Source organism: Anser cygnoides, chromosome 7 (genome assembly GCF_040182565.1).
Source record: "Anser cygnoides isolate HZ-2024a breed goose chromosome 7, Taihu_goose_T2T_genome, whole genome shotgun sequence".
NCBI classification, from domain to species: Eukaryota; Metazoa; Chordata; class Aves; order Anseriformes; family Anatidae; genus Anser; species Anser cygnoides.
This window is the reverse complement of record NC_089879.1, coordinates 18,356,492-18,375,245: the sequence shown is the minus strand read 5'-3', so window position 1 is coordinate 18,375,245 and position 18,754 is coordinate 18,356,492. Positions and strand designations below refer to the sequence as shown.

The 18,754-nt window shown below is 52.4% G+C and overlaps 1 protein-coding gene and 1 long non-coding RNA gene across 6 annotated transcripts in view; one reads left to right on the top strand and one right to left on the bottom strand.

Moving 5' to 3' along the window:
• The window catches only part of LOC106045245 (uncharacterized), a 37,515-nt gene extending 31,012 nt beyond the window's left edge, over positions 1 to 6,503 (bottom strand). For 2 of the 4 annotated variants that reach the window (XR_010832887.1, XR_010832888.1), the window contains exon 1: positions 6,197 to 6,503. This is a non-coding gene — a long non-coding RNA (uncharacterized lncRNA). The remainder of the gene's footprint in view (positions 1 to 6,196) is intronic. The other 2 variants (XR_001212688.3, XR_010832886.1) reach the window with 2 other exon arrangements.
• A 5,379-nt stretch (positions 6,504 to 11,882) lies between these two features.
• TMEM72 (transmembrane protein 72) lies at positions 11,883 to 18,311 on the top strand. 2 transcript variants are annotated; one of them, XM_013177271.3, is made up of 5 exons: positions 11,883 to 12,316; positions 15,642 to 15,708; positions 16,110 to 16,181; positions 16,884 to 17,023; positions 17,186 to 18,311. In XM_013177271.3, the coding sequence occupies exons 1-5, from the start codon at positions 11,950 to 11,952 to the stop codon at positions 17,644 to 17,646; spliced, it is 1,107 nt and encodes a 368-aa protein (XP_013032725.3). In that variant the 5' UTR covers positions 11,883 to 11,949; the 3' UTR covers positions 17,647 to 18,311. The 2 variants fall into 2 exon arrangements, with proteins under 2 accessions (XP_013032725.3, XP_047924979.2); XM_048069022.2 differs by lacking the exon at positions 16,110 to 16,181 and having other exon boundaries at positions 11,884 to 12,316.
• Positions 18,312 to 18,754: the final 443 nt, after the last annotated feature.

Below are 18,754 nucleotides of genomic sequence, written 5' to 3'. Positions count from 1 at the left end.
TCATTTGCACAGCTCTCATCTGGGCTTCAGAGTTCTTTAAATATTATTCATAAAATAAAAGTTTCATGAAAGACAGCAGAGCAGAAGCTCTAAGAGTAGAAAAAGACCGCAATATGTTCACTGCTTCCAGTCTTGTTACAAACTGTGGTAGATGGCAAAGTTTCCAAATTCCCCTAAAATGCTGGAGTGCTGCAGGGATAACATGATGGATTTCAACTCAAGACACTAAAGAACTATCCAAGAAAACAAAGCCTTTGATTTACACTCAAGTAAATCTTCCTCTGGATTTATCTGCCCAGCTCTGAGATAACACGTAGATATTTCTTACACAGCCTAACATAAACAAATCTTCCATGCACAGTGAATAGACGGGCAGCAAGGAAAGCAGTTTGGGAGCATGTACTTTCCAGGGAACGGAAAAACACTTTGTCATTCACTCTGGGTTTGGCTTTCAGAAGTGCTGCCAGGGCACTGAGTGCTTGATATGCTCAGTCTGCTACCAAGAGCTTCGTTTTAGCGCAGAGCTGCCTGCATCACTGGGCGCTGCCCAAAAGAGAGGTCTGGGTAATGTCACCTCACCCACTTCTGCTCTCCCCCAGCTGAACACAACAGAGCAGTGTGAGGGCTCTGGGCTGACAAAGCCAACAGGCACTCAGGCCAGTACATAAACCAGTATTACTGATCCCCAGGGGGATACTAGCCCAGGAAGGCAGACCAGCAGTTTTTCAGCAGTAAGTGAAACAAGCCTTCACAGCTGCACATCACACATCTGCCATCAGCACATCAGCTGCTGTGTGTTTCACTGAGGTTTCACAGGACAATGCTGCAGCATCATGGACTAAGGTGGGATGGGTTCTCATTTGAGCTTCACCAGCCTCACAGATAACATCCCTTTGTTCCCTGATTTTGCAAGCAGTGAGCCTAACCTCAGCAGTAATGAGCTCCCTGCCAGTCCCGGCTGGACCCAGCTCCTCCTGCCTCTCTCAGGCCCTGCCACCAGGCCACTCACCAGGGCTGGCTTTGAGCACAGCCCAGACCCTGTCTTGCCAGCTGCAAACACACAGGTGCTGAGCTGGGTGAGGGAAGAGATCCCAGCCCCACAGTTGTCTGCTTCACAATTCCTGCTGTGTCTGTTAGTTTTTTTTTCCCCCCCAACAGCAATGTTTTAGGAACAGCTGAGCACTGGGGTTCCCCTTTTCCTGGGACAGAAAACCAAGCAACCCAGCTAGCACACACAGCTGCTCCTTCATTTAGAAGGACAGTGTTTTGCATTTTGAGCCACTCCTCAACAGTATGGTGAGAAAAAACACTTGGATAACAATTACCACAACAAAAGACTCTTGGAAATAAAAGCAGAACACTTTGCATACATCCTAGATGCTACTTCTGCAGCTGGGGTCTTCCGGATTTCTACTCCAGACATTTTTTTCACGCAAGAAAACTATCTACTTCGATCTGCTTGGAACATCTCAGGCACCACACTTCCTAAAGGCACAGATCTCATTGGAATAGCCAAATAAAGCCTAAGGAGCAATATGGGTTCTTCAAGCAATTTCTGCCCAGCAGTCGCCCAGCAGACTCCTACCACCAGCAAGTCCGTGCCAAGTGCTGTGTGCATATTGCTCTGTAAGCAGTTACAGAGACCACAGCTGGCGAGTGACAGTCTAACAGTATTTGGCATTGACACATCCCAATATCTTTTCTCACATGGCTGCACTGAACTGCCTCACAGAAGCTTGAAGCAATAGTTTATACCCACATAGAAACCAGCACACAACCACGCTGACCATCCCAGGGCCACGTGGCAAGCTAAAGGAACCAGCTGAAAGCTCATTCCAGTTATTTTATACCACTGCCCTTTACTTACACACTGGGAATAGACTGGGGGGATGGAGTGGAAGAAGCCATAGGACCAGACCATCCCCAGCACACCAGCTCCCACTACCACCACCAACAAACTGCTTAACAGAGAGACCCTGGATCTGGGGGGTTCTCGGACAAGCACAGCACTAAGAACATGCCTACATTTACACATCCCAAGCGGCCACACTTCCTGTACTACAAACCCCACAAGGGGAAGTTAGCTTTCTTCCTTCATCAATGCCTGGCTCTGCTCCAGAGGTTTTGGTTTTCTGTCCCTGCAGGCACTTCCCTGGGGAAGCTGTTTCCTCACAGTCCATCTTCCTCTTGTGCCCAGCCTGTGGGTGAGCAGGGGTTAGAGGGACCCTTCTCACAGGCCAGCCTGGACCCAGAACCACTGCGGCGCTCACTCATTTACACACTGCACCCCAAAGTTGCACCGGGGCTCCCCAGCAGCTTGCAGATGCAGACTATCAGACTCCCCTCCTCACAGACAGTGTGGCTGACACCTCCACCCCAACCCCTGACATTTAGCCAAAAGGCTCGTAGGGGAAAAGCTGGAATCCTCTCTCATCACACCCTCCCCCATACACAAAGTTGCAGGCTGAGCAGTGTGAGAGCAGCAAAATAACCCTGAGAAAAATCTAGTGACTGCATGTGACCCTAACCCTGCAGCACATTATCAACACTTCAATTTACTTCATGATGAAGTTTTAACAGGTCCTGACCTCCAGCATCAGAGCCCTTCCACCACACACCCAGCCTGGCAGCACGCTCCACTGTTCATGCAATGCCCACACGAGCACTCCAACAGTCAATGACAGGAACACACCAAATTCTTAGAATTGGCAATTTTCTGTAGACACCTCCAATACCCTTAACTTCCAGCTAATTACCACATGTAGAGAACTCGTTGGGAAATACAGCCATGACCACCATCCTTTCAGTGGAAATGCACTTCGAACAAGCCTGTACGGATCATCTCTCAGCCTGAAAGCTAGTGTCACTGCAGCAGTCAGCACTAAGGCCAGACTGACTAGCTGCAGCAACCAGTGTCACCCCACAGGGTACAAATCACCCAGTCTGAGGACAGAAGCAGGCCCCGGGCCAGAGCAGACAGGGGATGTGTAGGAATGGCCGCATTCCCTCAGGCCTGCCCCAGGGGCTTAGGAAAGGGTAAAGAATGGGTTGAGGCAAAAAAAAAAAAAGCTCAGGCAGCAAAGTGAGATGTGTCCTGGCTGCCTGCTGGGCTGGCATTGCCAGCAGATATGGCAGGCCCACTCATTGCTGCAAGCAGAGCCCAGGACAAAGCAGCAGGAGGGTGGGCTGGAGCTGTGCAGCAGAAGGACAGCCTGTAGGACACATTACAAATCCTCTGTATGGAAAGGCTGAATTATGCACTGCTCCCAGGATCCCGGTGACAAAGCTAAAACCTGCCCCTCTGGCAGCAGTGAGACTTTGACAAGGAGCAGCACAGGGCTTCAGGGGAGATACTGCTGTGGGATGGGTCAGATATGGAATAAGCTGCTTAACTGATACAACCACTAGTGAGAAAGCAAATGAGCAGCACAGCATTTCTACAAACCTACTTCACTAAATTTAGGGGATCGCTACACAATACAGTTGATGAATAAATAGCAAGCAATATCTTTTGTCAAATGAAACATTTACATCTTTTAAAGATGTTCCTGAATACAGATTTGCTTCCAAACTGCCACAGGAAAGATAGGGCTCGTTTCCATAACCTTCCTTACATACCTACCCTCTACCCTAACAGCTGTACAGCTTCAGTTCTGCCTAATACCTCTTCAGATTTATTGGATGCCCTGCTACAAGCCTGATTGTTCCCTGTTGCAGTGTTTGGCCATGGATGAAGAATGTGGGAGGGATCTATGATAATTTTTATGACTGTTGTATGACCTTCTGTTAGCTTGATAGGATGAGTGTCAGGGCTCTCCCCTGGGAGCAGGGCACACATCACTTGAAATAGATGCTCATGCAGAGACAGAGAGGTCAAAGCAACAGTGGGGCCTGAACACCAGTAGAAGTTTTAATTATGAATTATGAATGTGGCTACTATACATTGCTATTTTGGGAGCTGATAATTTAACAGGCAAGTAAGAAACAGGAGGATCTCCTCAAAAGATAGGGCACTTCCGCCTCCTGCCTGTTAAGGGTTGCGAAGTCCTGGATCAGAACCAGTGATTTGCGGTGCCTGCTTTATCAAGGTCACAGAGCACCAAACAAAATCTTGTCTCCATTTCTGTCTCTCCTCATGCCAATGGAGAAGCTAATCCCACCCAGATCCATCTCACCAGCATAGATTAGGTCACTTAAAAGATATAATTTTCCCTCACTTCACTTTACATTTTGGAAGCTAATGTTGGGTGGCTTCTGACTAGAACAGATAGCACAGCATTCTTGTGTAGTGTTACCTTGTTAAAGCTGAGAGTTTTACAAGGTGCCATGAATCTGAAGTAAGTTTAACTTTTAACTGAATTTATTCCGTCATATTAAGAACTCAAATTCATTAAAATAATTTCACCTTCCCCCTAAGACCTCCCTTTTCTGCCAGGCTTTCTGAATAGTTTAACATTTTATTTGAATTTTGCACTAGAGTTTAAAATCAAGCTTTTAAAATCAAGTTTTATTATAGGCTACAATAGATTCACAATCCTATCACAACTAATTTCATAACTGGTAACTGAAAATGCTGCCACACCAACCCATGAAGGCGTTAAAACCACCAAAACAGTGGCAGTAAGCAAAATTTGTATCTGCCGACACTACTTAGATGCAGCCTTTGCAGGCCATGAAAGCAGTACCCTAAGCCCCAGCTCCTCCAGGGGCTCAGGATACTCCACTCTGAAGGGAAAACCCCATCACAGGAGAGCAGAGCCACCATGGGGTGCGGGGGTTTCATCTGCAGCTGGGGGATCAGCTCCTCCCCTCACCATAGCACCCCAGTGGCCCAGCTCAGGCACCCCTGTAAGCACCGCAGGCGAGCTGGCAGCCCCATGGAAAGGCTGCCTGAACCTCAAAACACTGCTCATGTTCCCCTCTTTTTCCCAGCAAAGCACAAAACAGGCCAGGGAGCCCTGCATCGCCAAGTTTGGGGGAAAAACGCTTTTTGTTCTCTTCATAATTAAAGCCCTCCTCATCAGAGGGCACAGGGGCAATTCATCTCCTCAGCGTGGGGGTCGCTAGCACTCAGCTAATGGGAACAGGCTGCTGGCTAACGGGTGGTCTGCGAGCACTGGCTGTTTGCTTAGGGAGAAATTCCAGCCAGGGCAGGTAAGCAGCACGCTGACCTTGCTGCTCAGAGAGCTAAACTCACGAACTGCACAGATCAGCAGCTACACGAGGCCTGCTGGGGACAAGGCTGCTGACAACTCAGCACAGCCTGCACCCGCAGCACAGGAGGGCAGCTCCAGGCCCCAAGGGCCCCAGCACAGCCCTCACTGCCATGGGACAGCCTGGGACACAGGGGAGTTGACATCAGGACTATGAAAACCCCATTTGCTCTGTTGCAATAGCTGAAGGAATGAGATGCACTGAACTTGGCATTCCTACCAAACATGTTAATGGAAGGAAAAGTCTTTCAGCGAGGACAAAAGATATTTGTGGGCACAGACAGGCTCCAGCAGGCCTTTCAGGAGAAACATTACTGAAGCTGCAGCCAGGTGCATGCCACTGGAGATGCTAACAGGAACAGATGCACTTCACTCCCCCCATATGCATAGGAACAAGGTATTTTAGGAACTTGTTTTCATTCCACTCGAACAGCAGAACCAAGTCTTGAAGTCTTGGACTCTGGCAAAACAGGACGAGCAGCCTGCCCAGCTACCCAGCAGCTGTGATGTAAGGCTAGTACCAGCACCAAAGCTCATCATTTTGCATTGCCTTGAGGATTAACTGATATCAGCTGAAAATTTCTTGTTTTCTGCCCTGTCTTTGCACCACACCTCACTCCCCACAGTAGAGACATAAAGCAGGAGCAACTCAGCTGAAGCCCATCCTGAAGCCTCAATTTACTTTTAACCAAGGCTTAAACCTGACTGGCACACACAGAAACACCCGAATATCTCACACAAAGCAGCTTGCTAGCTCGTGGGAAAGATGACCAAGAAGGACTGCATGCCCAGAGATGCTGCAGCAGCAAGGTTGACTTCACTACAGAGGAGAACACCAATGGGCACCAGATCCCACTAGGATCCCATCACAGCCTGCCCAAGTCCCAGGCCCCCAGCTGAGCCAGGCACAGTGTGGGCTCCTGCCTGCTCTGCCAGCAGCTCTTAATGCTAGGGTAGCACTCTTCTCTGGACTGGACACTCACCTTTAGAGCCAGCCATCTCCAGGTTCTACTCACAAGGTGCTCTTTAGGTGTAGGGGAAAAAAAGAGACTCCTGAGGTGAGCAGTTTGATGGGAACTTCCAGCAGCAAAAAGGAGACAATGCAGCCATTGTGGGTGTGCTCCCATACCTCCAAACCCAGGCATCACGTGACAGCAGCAATAAGGCAGGACTTGTTCCCTCACCTCTCAAAGCCCACTTCCCAAAGAGCAGTTACATGCAGTTTAGACGTACTGCCTCTACATGAACAAATCCCAGACATCTCCCAGCAAACCTCACCTACTTCCTGCCATTGATATTTAAGCATCCTGCCATGCTCCCATAGGCCACCACAACCAGTCAAGCCCACCCTGCACCTGGCTATCCCAGGTGGAGCCTATCTTGGCTTCTAAAATTCCAGTCACCGTTCCCCCAGGTGCAGTCTGGGAGGCATGAAAAAGTCTGGGGAAGAAACAAATGCATGTTAGCTAGTAGATGAGTGATGGTTATCTATTTGTGGCCCCAGATCACAGCTTTGAGTATTGGGATAATCCCAAAACAACAAAATTTCTGGAGGGCATGACAGCAAGCTGTGCTTGGGCAAGCTGAGGCGGTGCACGGTACAAAATAAAGTTTGTGATTAGATATAAATAAGTTGTGCTCAGGCACGTGGTCTGTTTGCATAACCGTCTGCCTGAAACATTGCTTTTTTCTTAACTGGAACAATCTGTCAAAAGATTTGTACCACAAACAAAGTTATTACTTTGTCCTTTGAATTAATAAGAATGCTTCTCCTTTCTGAACAGTTGCCATCCAAAAAGAAGGCAATGCGCACTGGTTTGTAACATTCCCCATGCAACCAGCAGCAGAGAGGAGGCAGTCCAAGCAAAGAGCTTGTTAACAATCCGCAGGCTGAAAGTCATTCATCTTTTTTTTTTTTTTAAAGACTGCAGATGATTAGAAAAGCATGAGGTGGAGTTGGAGAAAGATGTAAGAAAACTTCATACATCTTTATTCTGTTTTTCACTCCAATTTTGGCTCTAAGATATGCTATGAGCTGCAGCACAAGCCCAACTGGACCACATTCACAGGAGAAGATCTGCTGCTGCTGCCTGTCCATCTGCCACCAGATCTTAGCTGCAAATTTCTGCAAAATGAGTATTATTTTCAACACGTACTGTGACCATTTTTAATCCAAGCATTTCCTGTGAGGAAGACAAAGGAGAAAACGAGGCAAGTTACTTCCCACTTGGCACCAAAACCTGGTCAGAAGCCATTCCTCAAAATCAACCCTGCTGCCCAGGGGCAGTCCAGACCTTTGCCATTCTGCCATCGATGGGCAGCACAGTGCCAGCAAGGGGGGAGGACAACCAGCAGTCGCATCATGCTCATGGCAGGCTAGTGAGCAACAACCCCATCTGATGTTTCATTTTTAATAAGTATTCCCAATCAAAAGCAAACACTGCCTCACAGCGTGTTTCTAGTAAACGAAAGAAGACAAATGCATACCAGACATGGTGGTGTGGGAGGAAAAGGAATGCAAAATCCGCTCCCAACTGTCATCGCATCTCTCGCTCAGGCGGCTTCCCCTTCTCGGGGGGTTTGTACTGAGGGAGCGGCAGCAAATCTCCTGGGGACTCACACAAGGAGAGCATCACAGAGAGCCCGGCATTGAGAAACCTCAGGTCTGGCGCTGGGCAGGCCTATGTGGTAGCCAAAACCAAGAAAATTGGTGTAAGGCTGTGCCTGCTTAAACAGAAGACACATGTAGGACTGTATCAGGTTAAGGTACTTGTGTCATCTCAGAGCTCCTCAGTACCCTGCAATACTCAGTACCCCCACCCGGGGATACTGTGACAAACCTCTTTTAAACCTGTACACTCGAACCCCGTTGAGACAACACAGTAAAAGAGGTGATGGGTCCTGCTGTGCTTGTTTGCTTTGCAGCCTTTTGAAGGCAGTGCCAAGTAAGCTGAAGACCAAGAATAAATCCTACCAAACAGGAACGTTTACATAAATAACCTCAGCTACACAGCTTGCAAGTCCTCATCCATTTCTTCATCTCTGTAGCCAAAAAACATGTGTTTTGTGTTGCCTCACATAAATCTCTCTGGTTATTTATCTGCACAAACCCTTCTATAAATTGCTCACGGGGCCCCAAAATGCAGCAAGCAGGCTGTTTGATGTGTGTCTCAAACACCAGGTGAGTCAATCGCTGCTGCGTACACCTTGTTTGCTCCCACGCAGGGAGAAGTTACCAGTCCCCTTTGCCAGAAAAGAGGGCAAAAAGTCAAATGGTTTTGATGGATGGATAAATGTCTGTGGGCTGAACCTCCTGCGCAGAGCTTGTTTACACTGAGACTTACTAGTACTCCCTCCTCCTGCTGGCTGATAAAACACTCCTCCATCTATCTTTATGAAATACACTCCAGACCTAGAGACTGCACATGAATATTTGATGTCTTTGTGAGCTCCTTTTCCACTACTGCACTTCCCCCTGGTGCAATTCCTCTCTGTACAGGAACGAGCAGAGCATCAGCCCTGTTCTGTGGTGCTGAGGCTGGGTATCGGCCCTGTTACAGACCGCTCTGCAGAGGTGGATTTCGCTCATCAGCATTGCAGCACAGCCTTTAGGATTTACCCTGCGTCCTGTGAGCGAACCACGTTCATTTAGGTTACAGTTTAGCCGAGTAACTTGCCTGACTGGAGGTACCTTCAGGATGTGCCGACTCACTGGCAGGCATCCCAAATTCATTCTCTGCCCTCGGCTGAGCTGCTCAGGCATTGCTCCGTGCCCCAGCTTCCCCGTGTAGAACAGAGATGTGTCAGTGCAATAGCAAAACCAGGAGCATTTATCCACGTCGGCACAGTGCTCCTGCTGGCAATGCCATCGGGTGTCACACGCAGCACACCGTGCGTGTCACGCTCCCCCAGGGCAAGCAATCCCCTGAGATCGCCCTCTCACCCCGCAGGGCTCCTACGGGCGTTGCTGCCTCCCCCGGGGGACAGCTCGTCTTAGAGATGTTTCTGCAGGGGGAGCCAGAGGGATGGAGGAGTTGGAAAAAGGGAGATGGAGCCTGTGGCAGCTTGGCAGTGATCTCCTGGAGGTGGGATCCAGCCATCCCGCGTGGCTTGCGGCACTGCCTCGGCGTGGCACCAGGCCCTGGGGCACCACGGGCGGGTCATCTCGTCACACCAGCAGGGGTGGTGCCAAGGGGAAGCAAGCCAGAAACCTTCTCTGATTCCCAGCAGGGACAAATATTTGAAGGTACAGCACCCAAAAGCCCAGAGGCAGAGGCCGTGGTGCCCTCAGGCCCCCTGACAGAAGCTCGGCTTGCCGCAGAGCTCTCGCAGCGTCGCAGTTTCACGGGGCAAGGTGCCTGCCGATGGCACAGACGCTGCACGGTGGCCTTGGTCACAGAACGGCTGTGGTGGCCGTGCCGCTGCTGAATTTCTAAAGCGAAGTGTGGGGTGGGAGAGATGAAGGTGGGGACTAACATTGCTATGAAACCCTGACATAAAACCCTCTAGCTCAACCCATACATCACTGGGAGCAGCCTGTAAATGTGAATCCTGGCTGGCAGCCAGTGTGCAAATGGCAAGCCTCTGTGCAAAGAAAGTGGCTTAATGTGCAGTGGGGACCACTGCTATCAAGCCTCCTAGAACAGGCTGTGCTGGTGCATAGGCTTTGCACTGTTGGTTACAGGTTATTAATCCCCTCTAAGGTCATAAGTTCTTGGTCCTCTTCTGACTGCATAAACTTATTCCTAAAAGCCTCACAGAAAAACCCCCAAATGGCTCACAGCTTCACAGAGGGTATCATCTCCCCACTGGAAAGGAGGCAGAATGACAGGAGACCCCTCTACTGATAAAGGTCAGGTTCATGTGAGGTTGCTTCATAGGAGCACTAGCCAAAAAATTCCTAAATGGAGGGAAGGAACTGCTAGAGGAGAGTTGGCGCAAAGCCACCTGAGGATGCCTGTCCTGCTCATGCCATGCCCCTTCCTGGGCACTCGAGTGAAAGAAGCACTACTGCACCCCTGAATAGCGAGTGGAGAATTCACCCAGACCAGGGGACTCCTCAGGCAGGGGACAAGGACCCTCAGGAAGGCTAATTAAGCCAAATCCCATGACATAGGTTGGGCAAGAGCTAAGGGAATGATGGAAGGCTTAAATTGTTAATGTATTAATCTGCCTCTCCCAAATGGATTCTGTTCCTCCATTACCACCCCGCCCACAAATTTGCATTTATTTTAAACCCTGGGGCTTGTTCTTGGCAAGAAAGGAAACCTTGCTGTCAAGGGCATTCAAAGTCACTTTGTTTTGGGGTGAGACCTCCAGGGTGACCGAGCCCAGTGTGCTCCACCACTGGCACTGGCAGCAGGTCCCCTGCCAGGGGAAGTGCCAGGGACCACAGAAGGGTGGGCAGGGAGCCCCGCTCTGCAGAGCCGGTGGCTGCTGACACCTCCCAGGGCTGCAGCTTCTTCAAGCCTGGGCTAGCGGCTCTCAGTGATCCCGAAAGACTGCTTGCCTTCCTTTGGTCTATGTATTTAAGTCATTTTCTAGCTTTCGTATTTGTAAACAAACACCTGAAATTCAACACATCGATGTTAAAAAACAAACCAAAACAATAAGAAGACAGCAAAGAATAAGGTATCCAGACAGTTTGCATAGTCTCGGGGTTTTTAAGCCAGCTTGGTGATTTCTGGAGCCATCGGCAGCAGGAGCGCAGGGGGCATCCCTGGCGGCAGTGGGGAGGGAGCGCGACACCCCAGCGGGGTCTGCTCAGATTCAGGGGGCTGCCCCGCTGGTGTGCCCTTGTTCTGTCCATCCCTCTTGAAAAGGAAGTGCAGGCACACCACCGAGTCATCAGCTGTGAAATCCCTAAAGCCCTGCTTCCTTCAGATAGGCGCCATGGTGCGGGCAGAGGGGAGGAAAGGGGAACACCCGCGTGCGGGGCTGGTGCTGAGTCCGCACGGGCAGAAGGTAGGGCGAGGGCAGGGGCTGCAGTGACTGGCCCTGCAGGTGGACTCATTGCCCTGTGAGCCCACAGCCCTGCAGGAACCAGACGTATGTGCTGCCCACAGGAGCCGGGCTGATCTCTCTATGGAGCAAGGGTCTGGAGCAGGCCAGCACTGGCCCATCTCAGCCTCCGTGCCGAGGGCTGCCCCTCTCCAGAGGCTCTGTGTCCTGAAGAGGCAAGCCACGGACCCTGATGCCGTCTACTAAAGCCAAAACAAAGAGGCCAGAGTGTAGATGCACAGCCCTCCTCCTCTGCCCCCCACTCCACGTGTCAGGACACTCGTGGGACCCCACTGCAAATGGCTGTGGTACTGCTGAACGGCTGGGTGACTGCAGCACAGAAATAATGAGGTTCCCAAAAAGACAAATACACACCTCTCCTGCCATGGCCAGCCTGGCTCTATAGGACCCTTGGGAACAGGTCTGACCTCCTCGTTCCTGTGGCTGCACATCTGCCCTGACACAGCACCTCTCACAGGCTGTCAAGCAGCAACCACGGCAGGGGTGTCAGCAGCAGGAGGCAGCGGTTGATCAGCAGCAGGAGGCACCCCTGGGAGCCCCACGATCCGCCAGGAACCTGCTGCTCTTTTGCCAAAAGCAAGCACCGCCATCCTCACAAACGGTTAACCTGCCGGGAGCCGCACAGCACTAATGACTTCACATGCATGTAATCAGCTTGGGCTTCCAGAGCTGCTGCCTCCAAGCAGGAAAGGCCACGCGTGCACCCCGGGTGCAAATGCTCCCAAAGCCGCACCCCCCCCCCTTACCAATCATTAATCATCCCCAGGCCAGCAACCCCAGCAAGCGAGGAGGAAAAGGCCAAGTGTCCGCAGCCCTGGAAGCAGAGCTGACCGGTTCCCAGCGGTGGCAGCTTGCTCTCCCCCGGGAGGCCCCGTGGAGGTGCCTGGTCCTTCGCAAAGGTCACCCTGCCCCGTGCACGGGAGGCTCTGCCTGCAGCTGGGTGCCGCACACGGCAGGAGGTCTGAGGAGGGAGCTTCTGCCTGGCCGGCATCGCCGCCTTCATCTTCCCACCATGCGGCACGAGGCGTTTTGGAGTGCCCTGGAGTACGCCTGCCGATTGCTGGGCATCTCCACCGCAGCAGGTAGGAGCAAGCTCTCTTTTTCTTTGCCGCCTTTTAAGGCACCGAGTAAGCGTCACGACAAGCTAAAGCACAAATTGGAAAGAAAACTAAACGGTATGCTTGTAAAAGAGGCAGGGGGACAAGCATGATGTGAGTGGGACCGAAAAGAAAAATACCCAGGGCTGCGCAAACCGGGCAGGCTGCTCTGTGGGAGTCAAAAATGCAGGGGGAGCTCCTTGTGCTGGGATTTCTTCTGTGCCCGGGGCCAGGCAGGACGGAGAGGTCCCAGCCTTGGTGGCACAGCCCCTGCCCTCTCTTGCCAGGCTCAGGAAGCAGCTGGGATCACAGCAGTGGTGCCAACATCACCAGCTCACCCACCCAGCTGGTTGGGGTGAAAGGGCAGGGCAGAGGCTACAGCCACCCGGTGTGCTCAGGGGCTCGCTGGCACCGCAGCTGACTCGCTGTCACGGGGCAGGGCAGGCAGCGCTCTCTGCCTCAGTTTCCCCATCAGCAAAGCATGGATCAAAGGGTTTGGTTTGCCTCGAGGGTGGCAGTGTGAGCCAGAGCTTCCTGATGAGAGGTGTCTGGGGTGCCTGTGTCAGACCCTGGGAATTTCAGATTTCAGACAGCGCAGGGTAGGTCACAGCAGGCCCTCCTACCATGGCATTTCCTTTATCAACTGCAGACACTTTGCTCAAGTCAGGGGCCAAGTAGAAAGCACAAAGGTCTGCTGAAGAGAGCACAGGTCCCCAAGGACAGCCGAAGCCCAGCTGGAACGCTGGAGGCTGTGCTCTGCAGTGTACTTTGGAGGACTGATAACAGGCTGAGGTTTGAGTCCCGGAGTTTGTACAAACGCCCAGCAGATAACTGCACATCACAATGAGGCTGCAACAGATAGGAGCCGGGACACAACTTTAACCAGCAAATGCAAATCTCTCCGTCCCCATCCCCCTCTGGCCCACATGAGCCCCATGCTGGTCATATTCGCTCTTAAAGCTCCTGAGAGAAAACATGAGCTTGCTGCTATGGGAAAACTAAAGCTAGAACATAAAAATTGAAAGTAGCTTACAATTTGGAGGTATCTTAATGGAATATAATCTCTCTCGTCTGCTTGATCTCTTTTCCTCACTGTGCATAATCTACATCTCTTTCTGTAGTTCTTGCTGAAATGAGCAGTGCAGTCCCCTCTCAGCTGAGCATCCCCAAGCACAGACATCACACACCACAGAGTACAGCTGGTCTCTGTACTTTTCCATATCTCCACTCTGATGCATTCCCAGTACCACCTGGTTTTCCCAAAAGGCCAGCAAAGGAATGGGAGGTGCCTGTGTTTTATTTCTCTGTCTGTCTCAAGGGGGTAAGAAAACAGCTTGATGCAGTGTTTAGTGCCTGATGAGGTGCATGAGGTTTTTGCATGAAATGGAAACCATGCAGAAAAGAATCCCACAGGCTTTGCTGGAATAAAAATATTAAAGGGAGAGGAGAGTGCATCAGCCTCACTAATTGATCCTGAGAAAGCCTGGCCAACTCCATAAGCTGCTTGCAAACACAGAAGGTTGCCCACAAAATGTAACCCCCACCTTCCCACAGGACCCTGGAGTGCAATGGGGCTTGTTGTGTGGGACGCATCAGACAGTCCTGCTGTCCATGGCTAGTTAGTGAGGAATAATCAAACAGCCCCACAAATCCCTGCCATGGTTGGGGCATATCTGTAATTCAGAGATTTTAGGCCTTGTGATTTCTACATCTAGGGAGAGAGTCCTTACTTATTTCTTAATTCTCAGCCTTTCAACCATTTAATTCCTAATCATGTGCCTTCAGCCACATGGTTTGGAGAAGATCCAAATCAAGGCAGCAACGAGCCCAAACAAGCACCTTGGAAACAACCCTTTGCTTTTGCAGATACTTCACCCAAAGAGCTTGGAGGATAAAGCATAAGCTGTGCAAAATCAGGAAACCTCCCCAGGCAGGGCAGGGACTCTAGCACAACAGCCAAGCTGTTGAATTCTGCGTTCGTCTGTAGGGAAGGAATGAATGGATGAATTCTGCATTTGTAGGGGAGAGTATAAAGAACGCTCCTCAATCAGAGGGTAGCGAAGGACAATTCTTTGCATATAGGATTGCACAGCTTGGTCCCTTCACAGCTCTCCAATGAGGCTGATTTCCCCCGCCTCTGCTCGGGGCTGGAGAGGCAGCCACTGCGGAGGAGGGCGGCACATGGGTCCCATGTGTTCCCCTGGCAGATCGGGGACCAGCAGCTGCCGGTGACACAGCAGGAACCAACAGGATGACAGCATCCTTGTGGGGCTTTGCTTGGCTGGGCCAGAAGCACTGTGTGCTCAGGCACAGACCCTTGGCATTGACCAACCCCGTGGGTGTGAGGGACCCAGCATCACAGGCACCTGCCTCCCCACTTGTGAGCCTGGCCCCCTTCTCCGTGAGGGGCAAAGCCACAGCTCAGACAGCCAAAGCCAACCGGCTCCTCAGGCCATGGCAAGTGTGCACTGAACAGGATCAGTGGTGAACCAGTTTTCTGCAGCTGATGCGAGGCACTTCATTCCTGTGCCATTTTGGAAATACTCCTGAAGGATCTTGAAGGAAAGCTTCCATCCCATAAAGCTATTGGCCCCTAATGGCCAGTCCAGGGAAGATTTTAGCCTCACTAATACTCTTAATCACCCTTAAAATGACTCCCCAGTGTGCTGTGCTGGCTGGGGCACTGAGGGGATGTTCATTCCTCGTTTTTAATCTGCCTGCTCCTGTTATAGCTTTTTCTGTTTGCCTAGCAAAGGATTTTAATGCCATGGCTACGGCCTTTCATGAATGCAGCTGGCACGTTTCCCCCGACCTGCTGCTGCCCTACAGCCACGTGTGGGGTGCAGCAGGAGAAGTGGGGTGCAGGAGTGGTGGGCATGGTGGGGACCTGGGCAGAGATTTCCCCAGCCTAGGAGAAGCGTGGCGATGAGGGGCAGGGATGGATGGGGCGGTGGGAGAGAAGTCCCATGGCAGCTGTGCTTGAGCAGGGGGTGGGAGGGATGCAGGACACCGTTGCTCACCTCTTGTAGCTGCCAAAATCTGGTATCCTCAGAGCACCTCTCCCCAGCCCACGCAGCCGCAAGGCTGCCCTGGCAGGGGTGCCGCTGGGCTGGGTTCCTGGGCTGCACGTTGAGGCCAGCACTCGGCTCTGACCCCGGGGTTCGTGTGTCAGCGTGAGTCACCGGCGCTGCAGAGCAGGAGCAGCCGTGCTGGCAGCCGCAGAAATCGGGGCATGGATGCTGGCAGCTGGCGGGGCACCGCAGTCAGGAACTGAGCCTGCACTCAGCATCTTTCCTGCCTTCTCTTCTAGTGCTGATCGGCGTGGGGGTAGAAACTCTGCAACGAGGGCAGTTCAAAAGCCTGGCTTTCTATCTGCTGTGAGTATTTTTGCCCTTCTAGTCAGAGCTGGTAGGGGTGGCACACTTGGCCCCTCTACATATGCAGCAACAAACTATCCTGGAACAACATCCAAGTCTTTGGGGAATCGAGATCTCCTTTGTTAGGTTTCAGAAGAGTAAGCTGATCCTGTTAGAGAGAGTGACCTTCTCCCCATGCTCCTGCAGACTCAAGCAGGCCAGAGGTGATACTGGCTGCAAGCCGACCCCTCCTGGGTGGAAGGTCTGGGTCTTTCCTCCGCAAACCCAGGCAGAGTGTTCAGACCTCAGCACACAGTCTATGTTGTGAACTGGGTAGTAAATCCCAGCCCCCTGTGCCCCTTCTGCCATCTGCAGAGCGTGCTCCAGCCCAGCCCTGCCCCCCTGACAGCTCCACCTTTCAGTTTTTCAGGGATTGCAGTCACTGTCTGTGAAGGCTTCTTCTTTATCAGTTTGTTCCTGGAGATGTGTTTCACGTGAGTAGCCTCTGGGCAGTCTTCTCCAGCCTTGGTGGGCCCTCCCTAGGGCAACCCGTCCTTTGCAGGCAGCACCAGACCTAGCCAAGCTGCAAGTACCACACCAAAGGTCCTGCCCCTACTGCCATGGCCAGCACACTCAGGCAGGGGGGAGGTGAGTGGGGACATGTCTGCAGCCAATTAAACTTTTATTTTAACCCAAGCTTGTGCCATAATTTGCTGAGCATTAGCACAACAAACCCTGGTCTGCAGCATCTCCTTAACACGCAGTGTGAACTCCTGCGAGGCACCGGGGTTGAAGAAAGAGCGAGATCCCCAGAGCTCCCTCCCAGAGACAGCACAGAAATTTAAATTAAAATCTAGAAAATACTTATGCACTTCTCAGAGGCCGGGCCCTTCTGCTGTCTTGTAGCATAAACTCAAAAGCCCTGATAGCTTGGAGACAACACCTTACTGCAGCTAGTAGGCACAAGTGTGCCAAGGAGAGGTCACCTGAGATGCTGACCTCTGGCAGATGATGCCCCTGGCCTCTGCCCACTACAAGGAGGGCTCAGACTTTATTTACCTTCCCTCACCAACACACCGGTTTCCTGGTGAACTAGAGTAAGGGTCTGAACCTTTAGGTGGGTCATGGTTAGGTCCAAATCTTCCTGTCATGCACCTGGTGCCCTATCCCACAAGGACTTCTGTTTCTCTCCCCAGATATGAGCCCGACTCCCTGGCACACGCCTGCTGGAAGCAAGCTAGGCGCCCGGGGAGCTTCCAGAAATTCCTGGGGTACACACTGCTCTCGGTGGCTTGCTTCCTGCATCCCGTCCTCGTCTGGCACGTCACCATACCCGGTGAGGAGCCTGTGCTGGGGTGGGGAGGAGGAACATGGTCTGCTGGGGACAGTGGACCAGAGATGGTGGGGATGTGTGGGATGCTGAGCTAGCAGGACCAAACACTGCTTGGCTCGCACTTGGCCTTGGGCCAGCCCTCAGCCACCGTGCCCTTCTCCCCAGGCTCCATGCTGGTGCTCACCGCCCTGGCCTACTTCCTGCTGAGCAAGAGGAGAAAGAGCCCAGAGCACAAAGAGGCACATCCCCAGGCGGGCCAATATGTGGATCCTACAGCCACCACAGCAGCCTCGACCATCGCTGGTGACACTGAGCAGACATACACGTTTCACGGAGCCCAGAGGGAGCAGCACCGCTCGCTGCTGGGACACATGAAGAGCATCCTGAAGGGCAGCAAGGACAGGAGCCTGCCACCAGCAGCCCCTGCCCAACCAGAGGCCCCGCCAGTTCCTCGCAAGCAAGTGCACTTCCAGGAGAAGGTGGTGCAGATCATCCCCTCTGTCAGTGAGAGCCTGGATGACATGGAGAGCGAGGCTGAGGAGACCACATCAGACACAGCACCTATCCTCACCCCTCCTGATGCCCCTGTTGTCCTCACTCCCCTCAGCTCCACAGGCCTGTTTTGAGGGCTCACCAGCAGCAAGGACGGGGCAGACACACTTCTCCTGGTGCTGGTGTCCCTCCTTGGGCAGCTGAAGGACCTTGTGCCATGGGCAGCGCTGCCGTGCAGGCCAGATCACCACAGGCACCCCCATGGGCCAACCCTGCAGCCACTGAGGAGGACAAGGGGTAAGGGAGTGCAGCACCCACACTCCGGCATGGAGGGGTGGTCCTCCCTGCTCCCCTGCCTTCCCTGCCATGGCTGTGACACCCCTCCTGCAAGGGGCTGCAGGACGAAGTAGTCCTGCATCTGGTGATGGGCCCATGGTGGTTCCCAGCCCCAGTGACACCATGCCAGGGTACAGGCCATGGGCTTGCAGGGGACAGTAAGGTTTCTCCACCCAGGGAATCTCTCTCCGTGGACTTATGCACGGCTCACCTCTGTGTTACAGCACTACACGCCACAGCACAGCAGCAGCTCCTGCCTAACACCGCAGCCCCAGCATCCGCCTGTCTCAAGGCAGCAAGAGGTAGCACCATCCTCCCAGAGCAGCCTCTGCGAAGGGCAGTTGTCTTCTGCCTGTCCTCACTGTGCTTGGAGAAGCTCAGGGAAACTTGGAGGCACACCTGGGGCTAGCACCTGCTAAGTGTCCTCCCCCGAGACACGCTCTGGGCCCACCAGGGATATCACCCCTGGCCCTGGGGACAGCTGCATGGGGCTTCCTGGTGTCCTCTGCCCAGACAGCACTTGTGAGTTTGAAGAGCTTCAGTATGCTGTAGCAGCTCAAGTTACAAGGTTCAGCACTGTGTTGTTGGCACAGCAGACTGTGCAATTCCCTGTGCATGTTAATTATGGGCCCCAGAGAGCAAAGGTAATAATAAAGTGACAATGCTGCTGCACCGGTCCCCTCTACATCAGCTCTTCCCTGAACTCTTCACCTCTGCCTTAATCCTCCCATATTTTCTGCCCTTTGAGCACCATTTACCTATCATCAGGCATTTCTCTCCTGCTCAACCCATCAGGCAGGACCTGTCACCTCTCCAGGGTGCTCCCATTGCAGCATGGGGGCAGCCAAAACGGCTCCTGTCTCTTCTCCTTGCCTCAAGTCTCTTCTCCTTGGCCCCTTGCCAAGG

Excerpts from the sequence above, each read along its gene's own strand:
- TMEM72 (XM_013177271.3), top strand. The coding sequence starts at position 11,950 with ATGCTCCCAAAGCCGCACCCCCCCCCCTTACCAATCATTAATCATCCC. Across the intron at positions 15,709-16,109 it reads AGCCTGGCTTTCTATCTGCT|TTTTTCAGGGATTGCAGTCA; the intron begins GTGAGTATTTTT and ends TCCACCTTTCAG. Across the intron at positions 16,182-16,883 it reads TTCCTGGAGATGTGTTTCAC|ATATGAGCCCGACTCCCTGG; the intron begins GTGAGTAGCCTC and ends TTCTCTCCCCAG.